At 42.0% G+C, this 12,781-nt stretch overlaps 1 protein-coding gene across 16 annotated transcripts in view; it reads left to right on the top strand.

Moving 5' to 3' along the window:
- The window catches only part of PPFIBP1 (PPFIA binding protein 1), a 117,753-nt gene that overhangs the window by 74,746 nt on the left and 30,226 nt on the right, over nt 1–12,781 (top strand). For 10 of the 16 annotated variants that reach the window (XM_069807009.1, XM_069807002.1, XM_069807000.1 and 7 more), the window contains exons 5-10: nt 472–558; nt 1,773–1,886; nt 2,432–2,563; nt 8,992–9,084; nt 9,584–9,676; nt 11,442–11,556. In XM_069807009.1, the coding sequence (XP_069663110.1) occupies nt 472–558; nt 1,773–1,886; nt 2,432–2,563; nt 8,992–9,084; nt 9,584–9,676; nt 11,442–11,556 (634 nt within the window). The remainder of the gene's footprint in view (nt 1–471; nt 559–1,772; nt 1,887–2,431; nt 2,564–8,991; nt 9,085–9,583; nt 9,677–11,441; nt 11,557–12,781) is intronic. The other 6 variants (XM_069807010.1, XM_069807006.1, XM_069807005.1 and 3 more) reach the window with 1 other exon arrangement.

The following is a 12,781-nucleotide window of genomic DNA, read 5'->3' as shown; positions in this document are numbered from 1 at the left end:
CAGTAAAATGTGCCTGATGTAAAAGGATGTCTCTTACTGTGTGTTTTAGAAAAAATTGTTTGACTTGCAAGAAGCATAATGCACATTTTGTAGATTGTATGTTGATTTTTTTCACTTGCTGAATGTCTCAGGGTATTTGTCTCTTTGCAAGTATGGCTTAGCATAGTACATCACTGAGCACAAATTTTGTTAACAAAATGCTGAATACACAGTAAGTGAATTTTGCAGAATTGGGTCACCAGAAGGTTCTTCTTTTCTCATCTTTAAGCCCCTGAACAATTCTTGTCCTGAATGGTGGTGGTGTGTCCTTTGTTGACAGTTTATTTGATTTGTAACCCTTTGGGGGCTGGAGAATACTTCCAATCTGTTCTTGAACTGTGCAGACTAAAAATAATCCTGAAGTGTGTTGGTAAAGTTGAATTACACTTACGGTACAGTTGCTGACTATGCAGTATTTGCTGTCTTTTTCAGACTAATGGACACATATCTGGGAATGGAGATGTGTATCAAGAAAGGCTGGCTCGTCTGGAAAATGATAAGGAATCTCTTGTTCTGCAAGTGAGAGTCACCTAGATTAATTTTTTTTGCTCTGGCATACATAAGACTTTTTGATAGATGTGATAAAACCTCTGAGGATTTATTTGCAGTTGTGTCGTCCTGGACAGTGTTCAGAAGGCTGAGAGTTAACCCAGATTAAGGATAGGTGTGAATTTAGATTGCAGGAAAAATCTTAAAGGCCTTTCTTTCTGTGTATCTGATATCTTTTTGAATCTTGTTATCTGAGCAGGTCTGCAGAGCAACCACTTTCTTACATTCATGTGTATCCTTAAGATCACCATTTTCCATGACCGTTCACATGCTGTCTGCATCAGGTGACAGATGTCCTGTCCTCCTGAAAGGTGACAAAAGCTGCGGGACTGGCCAGTGGGTGAGAGGAGACAAGCAGCTCCTCAGAGGTCCTGCTCACCTGCTGCTGGGCTGGACTGGGTCAGCCCTGGATGCTCTCGCAAGCTGGCTTACTCTCGCCATCGGAATTGGGACTACCTGGCACCCCTTGGTCAGCACAGGTGTCCTGCCATCCCCTGATGCGGACGTGTCCGAGGGGATGTGACAATGCCAAGTGCTGCTCGAGGCAGCTTGCCCTCATTCCCAGAAGTACTGCAGATTTCCTCAAAAGACCTGTTTAAAACAAAAGGTTTTCATTCAGAAAAGGCAAAATGGGAATCGATCTGCAGTCTCAAAAGGTGATGTCTTGGTCTTGCCTAGCCTCAGTCCCTGTGTTTTAACCTCCTTTGCTTTTATTGTTCTGAAAAGGAGAAGCTATGTGCTATGGTACGCTGTGTGCAATCATTTGGAAAGGAGAATAAATGATATGCAGTGATGTTTAGCTATTTGGTTGTTAAGGTAGGAGCTAGTGGGTTTTAGTTAATGTATTGTCACAATAAAGGCATAATTGTTGGCTGCAACATGCAGGAGCCACCCCTTACGAAAATTTCCGGGACAAGTCAGAAGGAGAGATGCAGAATTGCAATGCATCCACCAGAACTTTGGCTGAAATTCCAGTAAGCGTGAGGGGAGAGCTTTCCCTCCTCTCCTGTCGCCTTTGCCACATGTTGTGTCCACTGCAGAGCTCTGCTGCAACTCCTCCTCCTGCCATGGTCCCATTTAATCTTTGGCCCATCCAGCACTGTTATCACATACAGTTCTTCAGGTGACACATATGGCATGGGTGCAAGGTACTAAACGTGCATCGCTTTTTCTCCACTGTGCAGGTAAGTGTGCTTACAGACCAGGTGGAGGCCCAAGGAGAAAAGATTCGGGATCTGGAGTTCTGTCTAGAGGAGCACAGGGAGAAGCTGAATGCCACGGAAGAGATGCTGCAGCAGGTATTTCACAGCCCCACGTCCGTCTTGCTGTCTGTCTTAACAAACTGCATTTTGCTTTGGTGAGAGCAGTACACGTCAAGGTGTTGCACCCCTTGATGCCTCTTAACTAAGTGATAATTTTCTACCATATTTGCTTTAAAGTTTTTGTACTTAGCAAAGTCAGTGCTGCTTTACACTGTAGGAATCCAGTTCTGCTCTTCTTTGAGCCTTTCCTCACTGAACTTCAAAGAGACTTGGATTAAAGCCTCTGGCAGGATGGGTGAATTCTCCTCAAAGCTCCTTGCTGCCCAGAGCAACTGTGATGACAGAGAAGCTTTTTTCTTGGCCTGGCAGCCAACCCATGATAATGCCCCTGTGATCTCAGATGCATCCTGGGTGCCTGGAGTCTGTCAGATGGGTAATAGCTGTGTCCCAGGGCTCCAGATAGTGCAAGGAGGAGGGTGATGCTTTTCCCCATGAAAGAGGCCTTTAGCTGTAGAAATAAATTACTGATTTCTTCCTCTTGCCTGCATAATTCTGTTCTCTTCCTCTTCATCTTGAATCAGGAGCTTTTAAGCAGAACATCCCTTGAAACTCAGAAGCTGGATCTTATGGCAGAGATTTCCACTCTGAAGTTAAAGCTCACATCTGTAGAGAAGGATAGATTGGACTATGAGGACAGATTCAGAGACACCGAGGTGAGTAAAACCCAACTGAATAAATTGTGAAAGCTGTGTGTGGCTTCACATTACCTGAAAATTTCCTGGGAATTTTTTTTTTTTTTTTTTTTTTGCCAGGCAACATGGGAACTCACCTTTAAGGTTAAAACATGTATGTCAAAATAAAAAAGCATCCTCTATGGTAAACTCTGGTTTTACAAAGAAAGATTTCCAAAACAAATTTTTGATTCTTGCCATCAGATCTCTGGAGGGATGGCATTTAGGAGGGATTTAAATAAAATCATAAACCTACTGCACTCTCCTGTCCCAACTTGAAACTGTCATCTTCCTAGTAAGGCGTGTCTGAGGCAAACACTTAATCCCATTGCAGGTACAAAAAGCATGCACGTGCGAAGACAGAGCACACTGAAAGACATAACTTTTGGGTTTGGTAACAGACAGAATGCGGTGACTCTGTGTGAGGGCAATTTGAAGCCTCACTTCAAACCCCAGCCTTACAGAATCCCAGGACTGAGAGGCCAGCAATTACTCATCTCAGCCTGGCTTCGAGCCCAGCGGTGTACCATGCCGGGCAGAGCTGCCATCCCTGGCAGCGCTCTCCTGAGGCATTGCCCTTGGTGTGCCGCAGATCTGTGTAGCTGAACCTTGCTCGTGGTTGAAGCCAGAAAGCCTCAAAGCAGGTGGGCAAACCCAGTTTTTGCAGGAAACTCCAAGAATCAGGCTGAGTTTTGCTGCCAGGGTGACATACCCTGTATCAGAAATACCTTGGAGTCTGCATAGGAAGCAGAAGAAGATTTCCAATTCTGGGTTCATAAATGAGCTGAAATGTCAGGTGTTTGTATTGTGGATATTCCAAATGTCATTCATTTCTAGAAGGAAAGAAGCCACAATGTCATCACAGGAGAAAAAAATTGCCCTTTCCACTTCAATCAGTGGTTTACCGACACCCTTCCAGTTTCCTATATATTTTCCAGGAAAGTGTCATTCCTCACTTGTGTTGCAAGCATAAGAGCAAAAGTTAGGCTTGCTTTTGAATTACTTTCTTTGGACCTGCTGAAGTAATCTGCAGACCCAAAGAAGTCCACAGGTTGAAAACTAATGACTTGAATCATGTTCAAATTTGAAAGGTGGTGATCATTTACGTAGTGATGGCAGCATCTGTTCCTGCAGTGTAGCACATCTGGGTATTGCCAAGCTGTGGGTTGGATTCATGTTGCCTCCTGTAAGGTAACAGTTTGATACCAGGTGTTAGATGAAGCATCACAGCATTGCCTTAAAAGCAGCTGATTTTGCAGACCAGGTGAGTACTGTGTGTGGCAATGCTGGAGAAATTGTCAGGGGAAAAGGTGGAGGGAATTGCTGAAGGTGTTCTGCATCCATAGGAGGTGTATTTAAGAGCTGGCTGCTTTCATAGCTCCCATGAGGTGTCTCTGCCCACACAGTGCTCGGCTCTTCCATGAATACAGCATACAACAAATAACTCTCTTCACCTGTATACTGACACCTATCATAAGCAGCCCAAGTGGTAGTAGGTGAATGGGTTGATATCAGCAGTAAATGGGTTTGGGGTGGCGAGGTTTGGTCCAGGTGCTTTCAGAACTGGATTGCACTGCATCTCCAACTTGTAGACACCCTGTGGTTTCTTGTGCTTTCCAAAACAGGTAACGAAAGTGTTTGGGCTTTGAGTGATTTGCTTCCTCTATTTCTATGCTTATTTTTATTGAATATGATTCATTGTTGAGCTTTCCTCTACTCCCCCTTCCTTTGTTTCTCCCCTGAACTGCAGTGTCTCTTAATAGCACAGCTCAGCATGCCAAGAAGGTGGATATGGAGCTACCTCTGTTGCCAGAAAAGTGGTTACAGTGTGGGGACCACAACATGCACTGCAACTCTGTAGGGTCTCTGCAAGAGGCTTAGCTGCATGGCAGCTGTGAAGACCTTTTTCTGTGAAATACCTTGAAATACGCTTAATGTCTTTGATAAAAATAAGATAACCTCAGTTATGTTTAAAAGGTTATTACTATAATTAGGGGCTATATAGATTTATATCCTGGATATTTATGCCAGAACTAATGAACTATTACTAAATGTTCCTCGCTCCCTTTGAAAACCAGAATGATGTAGTTTAGTGTGATAGAAATTATTATGTCGTTTCTTCTTTTTTTCAACACTTCATAGCTGTAAAAAGGCTTAGGCTTAGACACTGAAAGGGATAATATGTCTTAATTTTCATTTTGTTCAGTGGAAAACTGAATGGCTAATTAGTTGTAAGGGTCTCAGCCATGCAAAATCTCTAATAGGTATTTAGGAGGCAGTACTCAGAAGTACACGATATTTTGTTCAGTATTGATCTAATTATATTCCTGTTTAAAGTAGTAGATGATCAATTGTTTCAGCAGAGCTGATTATTTAAAATATTCTACTGTAAAACACATTATGGCATTTACATGCAGTGTTCAAAATTGAAAAAATTTCACACCCAAACTGGGAAAGAAAAACTATGAATATTGCTTCTGGTTTTATTTAGGGAAAAGAAAAAAAAAACACTGACATCTTACAACAACTTCTGTGAGCTACTGTCTCCTACAGAATTACCATTTAGATTAAATCCTTCATAATATTGAGTTTTTACTTATGTCTGTCATTGCAACTTCCCATTCCAGCTTTGTAGGTTTCTCATGTTCACCATTCTTTGTCTAAACAGATGCTTCACTAGATAGGTAAGCTTTTTTTCCTTTGTGCTCTAGGACTTTACTGTCTGGATGTTCTCAAATACACAGCTTTTTCAAAGCGAATTTTATACTTAATAGAGATTCATAATTGTTCTGTTCTTTAAGTCATACCAGTCCTTCCACTTTCTCGGCAGACACCAGTATTATTTTCCTTAAGGAGCATGGGTGGTCTGAGTTGGGCTAGTTTATGTAAGAAAATATCGTACAAGGGAGTTTATTTAGGGAGGAGTCCATGACCAGACATGGTCTTTGAAGCAGCAGCCAGAGGGTAAACTGGCTCACTCATGGGGAGTTCTTCGTAATTTAAACACCACCAGTCTCCTTTGTGCAGCTGAATTTCTGAGTGGAGCAAAATGACGAATGTAGTTTGTTTTTCCAGTGCCAGTAAGGAAGCCTCTGACCCCTGAAGCTTAAAGTTATCATTGCTTTTTTTGTGCCTCCCTGGCCCTGCTATGAAGAGCATGAGTAACATGAGCAGGGAAGTAAAAGGCTTTGGGAAATAGGCATCTGTATGTCCCACCCCACCAGCAGCATACGTGGATCTGTGCAAGGAACAGCTGTTGGGTGTTTGCATGGAGGGACCTGACTCCGGATCAGAAGAGGACCATTCCGTGGCTCTCTCCTGTTTTGCAGGTTTTTAAGATAGGAACGTGCATTACGCCCAGGGCAGGTATTTTAACCTGTTTACGGGTGCCCGAAGAGGAGATATTAAATGCAAGCAAAGCAGGTGCCATACACTGGCTACCATGTGGGTGACTGTTTTACTGCTGATTCATACAAGTCAGCCAGGGAACTCAGTGGGTTTTTGGTCCAGTCTCAGATCCCAATGAACCTGTGTAACACCCTGAGTGCTATGGGGACATACACACCTCAAGCATCACATTGGTCCCAAAACCTCTTTGGGTCATAAGCGGTTATAATGGTCAGCACCTTCAGATTTCAAACAATGCTGTGATCTCCTTGCTCGGGCTGCTGCAGGAGGGAGCAAGGCACAGTCCTTGCTGGGAAAGGTTTGCGGTCAAAATCAGTTGAACAGAGAATAGTGGAAGAAAAAGGTGAATGTTTCGAGGCAGCAAGCAGGAAAGTGAAATACACTGGGAGGATTAGGATTTCTTAGGGAACCTCAGTGCCTTTGACAATCTCTACCTCCAGTAGCTTGCCCAGAGTTAAAGAGTAATTCAGTAGCAGGGGGGACAGCCCTGTTTGGGCCTTTTCTTTTTCCTCTGCTCATTTATGCAAGGCTTGACCATCCCTTTTGTACTAATGAGGATTTATACATGGATCCTCACGAATCTTTGATGTACTCGTCTGCCTCAAAAAGATGAGAATGAATGTCATTTACAGTTACTGTGTTGTAGATAACTTCAGACATGAGTTAATGTTGCACTTGTAACAGAGTTACTGAAAATATTTTTAGAGCAAAGCACGCTGTTAGGACTTGTCTTTAGTTCTATTTAACCCTTGAGAAATTGTATGGTATTTTTGGTGACCAGTTACCAGTGGTAAAGGATCTGATTACCCATGAGGCCCATAGCAGTTTAAGCAGAAGAATTTAGTTTCTGATCCAAGATCTTACACCCTTGGATTCTGGTTGCAAGATTGCTCTGTTTTCTGTGACATTGTGAGTGCATCTGGACACTGCTGTTAATCAATATGGGTTGTGCTAACTTTTTTTCATAAAAGGAGAAGAGTTTTGGTTTGTTACTCATTTTGCCTCACAGGGGCCTTTTGAATATGGATAACTGGTTTCCCTCTTCTCCTTCAGTATTTTAAAAGTCACATAGTTCAATTGATAAATAGATAGGCAACAACATCAGCAGTTATTGCTACACAGCATATTTTGACATTGGATCATGCCAAAGCAAAAATGATGGCTGCAGGAGAGAAAAGCCCCAAACAAATCAATTGTCATAGTGTCAAAGCTGACCATCAGACCTGGAAACATAGATTTGTTAGAGATCTCGAACACTTGCTGTTGATAAGAAACAGCTCAATTAATGTAGTCACGCAGACATACATCCATGTACATTTATACTTACAAAAGTGATGTGTTTTGTAAAGGTCACATTGAAGACTCAGTGAGGAATTGCAGGTGTACCCAAATCAGAAAGTCATACATTGGTAGCAGTAATTACTAATAGCATCAAAATGTTCTATATTTTTATTTTCCTTGTTGTTCTGGTAATTGACCTTGGATCTTGCTAAAGAAATGCAGATGCTGCTCTGTTGCCATCAGATTCATTGAGCACAAAATAATAACCAGAGGCTTGTAAACTCAGAAAATGTAGCGTGGGGCTGGAAGGCAGGTGTTACTAGGGACCCATGAATACCCTCTAAATGCCAGCTGCTGGTTTGTTAATTTATAAATTATAAATCTCTATTAATTACACAGCTCTGAAAAAGTGTGCTTACAGTTGTTAGGTCGATGTACAGCGTTGCTTGACATGGATAGGATTTGCCTTACCATAGGAGGACAAGCAAACCTAAGTACCATACTATCTTCTTGGTAGTTTAAAAGCCGTTATGCTGCAGTTCAAGTCCTCTTACATTTTGTAGGGTGCACAAAGAGCTTATCTCCTCTTCTGAAGAGTTTCCTAGTGATTCAGCATTACAGTAGCTGTGAGAAACTGTTTTTCTTTTTTTATTTCTTTTGTTCACACAAATGTAACACTGAGCTGCTGTCCATACATAAACTAAAGGTCGGTGAGATCTGTGTGAAGCAGAAGCTTGCTGGACATCCTTTTGCTGTGTGAAAGCCCCAGCTCTCTGGTAATGTGTTCCCCTGCTGAGCAGGAAGATCATTTTCCCAAAAATCTGTGGTTTGTTATTTCTTATATGGAGGGACACTCTCTCCTGGCTGTCCCCCAGGCTTCCTGCAGGTCTGCAGCCAGCCACTTAAGATCCCATTTCCCCATCTAGAGGATGGGGAGGTTTGGAGAAAGGGCACCTTCCACCTTGGTGGGACAGTCAAACTCAGGGGTCGTTTGACCACTGCAGGAGGGGAGCTGTAGACCTGATGGCACTCAGGGCTGACATCCAAGCCTGGTACATCTCGCCAGGAGGTTGAGCCATTCTCCTGAAGAGCTCAGATGTGAGTTAGTGGTGGCTCCGAGTTTCTTCCAAACCAGGCTGAATTTGCAAAGCTTAGATGTGGTGTTGTCATTGATGCTTAAACACGTATGCCTTTGTGCTTGTAGAAACTTGTGACAGGTCTTCCATTCAGTCCTCAGTTAGAGGGGCTCCTTTGAGTGGCGGAAACGTGGACTTACACTGTAATCACTTCATATTTTGAAAAGGCGGGTAATGGCTGGCGAGCCTGGGGAGGGGAGGATGTGGCTGCTGCATATTGAAGGATAGTTGCCACAGTTTTCCATTACCCACGCGCAGTGGTGGACATCCAAGCAGTTGAGCAGCCAGAGGGGCAGGAGGCCTTTCTTGGCCCTCAGCACAGGGAACACAACTTCAATTTATGTCTTCGTTTGTCCTCTGTCCTCTTGCATTCAGTACAGTAATGCAGAAACTGAGAAATACAGTCCCTGGGTATCTAGGAAGCTCTGAATTGCTTGACTTAAGCTATGAATTTGAGTGATGTGTTTTTGTGTACGGAGTGCCTTTTATTGCCGCTGTGTTTTTATGGTCCCACCAATGGGTAGCTGTTCTGTTTTGTTTATTGAATATCTTTGTTGTTTCTGGTCCTGTTTTTCCCCTACTCAGGATTTGATCCAGGAAATAAATGAATTGCGGTTGAGAGTGGGAGAAATGGACAATGAAAGACTTCAGTATGAGAAAAAACTGAAAACGACCAAAGTAAGTGAGGCTGAGGGCAAGAAGCAGAGATGGGTGTAAGTCAGGCTTTAGAAGTTTGTTCTTTTCCCTCGTCTTTGCCTGCACCCTGCAAAATCCTGAGTACACTCAGGCCCAGGGGTTTCATGGTACTCACTTAGCAACAGGGGTTATTTCCAAATTTCATGCCGTGGTTTTCAGATCTGGGCATTGTTTTTTATGAAGGGTAACTTACCAGGCAGCTGGCTGTTAACAATGAATTTATTACCTGTTTAGACCCATGTTTCACATGTGTGTCAAGAAACACCAGTTGCAGTACATAAGATGGGTGCCATAGGTGAGACCAAAGCTGACCATTTATTTTCTCCTAAATGTGCTAAAAATCAGCCACTTCTGAAGAGAAAGCATTCACCTAAGTAATTCTAGGAGCCTGTTTCTCTAAGTGTCTAACTTCTCTTTGCCATTATAGCCTTGTCTCTTTTCTATCTTTAGTTTTCTCTCACTCCTCTGTCTCTGTTACCAGTCTTTAATGGCCAAACTTTCTAGTATGAAAATCAAAGTGGGTCAGATGCAGTATGAAAAGCAGCGGATGGAGCAAAAAAGCCAGATGCTAAAGGTGTAGTAGTTTCTGGGTAACATTGGGCCTGTTTTGAATCCTTCATGTTCCACCATTTTACGGTCTGTCTTGCATCGTGCTGTCATGCTCTGTTCTTCATTAATTGCTGTGTGTTGATATGCAGTGCACTCTTTCCCATTAGATGTGGAAAGCTCTTTATGTAGATATTCCTTGTAAACAGCTTTTACATTGGATGGGAGAGGGTTTTAGTGTTGTGAACTCTGCATAGGTTACACGTAATGGAATTAGACTTGGGTTAAAATCATTCCCCTTCCAAGGGATGATTGCCTGTTCTGTAGCTTATGTCCATTATTCAAATGAAACTCTTTCTTACCTTTTAAGAGAAAATATATTCATGAAGACTAGCTAGAAAGTAGTGTTTCTTTTATACTGTCCCCTCTCCCACCTGTAAATTTACATATTTTGTTTCTAACTCAGGGGAAGAAATACACATCAACAACCACATGCAGCTCTAGTTGCCCATGGGTATCACAGCAGCTTCTCAAGTGACCAAGAGATGGTCTTGTTTTGGAGAAGCATGGGTCCTACGCTGGCAGAAATCCCATCAAAATCAGTACCAGGTTGGAGCACTGGAGGACCCAACCACTGTTCTGGAAGAAGCTTTGATTTCTTGAAAATTTCAAGATTGATCTATTTTTTAATGGTGCTTTAGAGCAAACAGGAACCAATTTCAGGAAAGTCTGTAGTCTGGGCCATAGTTTGGGTCGCAGACATCATTATATATTTGCAACAGATCTTTTGAGGGAAGCTCAGGAATATACCTAACCCACAGTATTCTAGTTTGGTTTATTCCTTCAAGGTTTTAAAACTTCAGTTAGAAGCTGTAAATGCCAAAATTATGAGTCTTGCCTTGTTTTGTTTTATTTACAAACTGAACAAATTAAATTTTCAGTGTTGGGTACATTTGCACTGAGGGTCCTGTCTTGATGATGCTGTTGCACAAGATATCCTCGGACATCAAAGAAACATGTTACTAAACTGGGTAGGATTTGACTCAAATTTTAAAAAGTTAAATGCATGGATCCGTGCCAGTCACTTGCTAGTGCAGATGGTTAGATCTAAGTTAAAATTTGACAGCATTTATCTAATACACCCCAACTCCCCCAAACACCATCTGTCTTATTCCCATGAATCTCAACTCTAAGCTTCCTTTCCTAATGCTTGATCAGCAAACCCAAACTGTGACAGAGGTACCACATTTTTGTCTGAACTGCTTTCCAGTATGTGTTTATGTGCTTGATGGTGTCGTGATTGAGTTTTCTTTCATAGAAGCAGTGGTTATTTCTGAAACTGTCCTCAGCCTGGTGTAAGCACAGTTCCATAATTGTCCAGCTTTGAACATGCAAAATGCCCTATAAATACCGGAATACGTGTTCATAAATTTTAGCATTCAGCCTCATCACCTGCACTTTTTCTGTCTCTGCAAGGTTAAATAAATAAGAAAACTGCTTTTTTTGCTTTACTCTTTCTTTTTTAAATTTAGATGTAAAATCTCTTTTCAATTATACGAGACTGACTCTTTCAGACCATAGGCCCCTGGTTTTGCCCCCTTATGGACTCAGTGGTCTGTTGTGATGTTCAGAGTCAGTTTGGTGGGTGTACCCTCAGCCGGTGTAAATGTCAGGGGGCCCTCAGTCATTTCCACCAGCTGAGGACCTGTCCACTGTGCTTCATAGGAGGGAATTTTGGGAACATCTCAGATGTGTGTGGAAGCTGTCACTGAGTGATTCTGTGTCTGTTACAGGATGAGCTAGCAGCTTTGAAAGACAAACTAGAGCAGAAGGAAGCCGAGGTAAAAAGGTTGCAAGAAAAGTTGGTTTGCAAGCTGAAAGGAGAAGGAATTGAAATACTGGACAGAGGTAAGAAGGGAGGCTCTCTCACTATGTCCTCCTCAGTCACCTCATCTGAGATTGTGTTTCCATGAATGGTTGTACAGGATATAACAGATAAAAGCCTCAATTTTCATATACTTTCTGTCTTTGTGTTTACTTCTTTTAATATATTTAGTGGGTGTTTATGATGCAACTGCTGAACCTACTGGCATAGCAACTTCTTGATCAACTTAAAACTAGCCTCAGTAATCCCTAGCCAATCTTTATGTGGCTTGCGTGGTGCCTCAAAAGATGCAGTTTATATTGGCAGTGAAATCCTTAAGCTAATTTCAACAAATTCCCCCAAAAGATTATATTGAGAAGGAAACTTGCTGTGTGGGTATCTGTGCTGGGCTTTGCTTGTACACCCCTTACTGGTAAGGAAGGGCAAAAGCCATGCTGCAAACCACAGTATGATGTGCGCCAGCAAATCTTCAGTGTGGACCTTAAGTAGGTGAAATTGAGGACTGGTTCTCGATTTGTGCACTGGTTAAGTCTAAATCCTAATTAAGCTTGAGTTAGCACAGAAATTTTACATGTCAGATGATTCTTTTATTTGCTTGCAAAGAAGAAGCAAAATCGGTATCTATTTGGGGGCAATTTGGATTCGGGAACTTATTTAAAAATATAAATTTTTCAAAAATTTTCCACAGGCTTTTCTGCTGCAATTTCACTTCTGAATATATCTCACTGATAGTTACTGCTGATTTTAAGGTTGTGCTTTTAAAGTATGTTTTTTAGAAAAATAAAGCCACAAGAGATTAGTCTCCTCCTCTGACCAGAGGAGGAAAATGCTGTGTGTAGATTGTTGCATTTTATTTAATAAAATGATCTGTTTTCAAAACCACTGCATAAGATTACTAAAAGTGACCACATTGAACCATGATATCCCCCCCCCCCCCCCCCCCGGGCTTTTTTTAAAGAACATTTAAATGTGAGCAAGGTCTGACTTTATTGCATTTATGACTACTTATATGGGGCTTTTCTTCCTGGGGGCTGCTGTGTATGTTGAACTCCTATTATCCTCTGGTTCTCAGCTTTAGTTGAGTTTTCAGTATAGCTCAGCAGAAGATCTTCTGCCAAGATGAACCATGATTTTTCTGCCTTGGACAAATATTAAGTAATGCTGTCTGCAGATAACGCAGGTTATCTGCCCCATTAGCTGAATTGTGCTTTCTGAACGAGTATGTATATATGTTACACTTAGCTGGCT

The sequence above is a fragment of the Haliaeetus albicilla genome, chromosome 19 (genome assembly GCF_947461875.1).
Source record: "Haliaeetus albicilla chromosome 19, bHalAlb1.1, whole genome shotgun sequence".
Lineage (NCBI taxonomy): Eukaryota > Metazoa > Chordata > Aves > Accipitriformes > Accipitridae > Haliaeetus > Haliaeetus albicilla.
The sequence above is the reverse complement of the archived record's forward strand: the minus strand, read 5'-3'. Positions and strand labels throughout refer to the sequence as shown.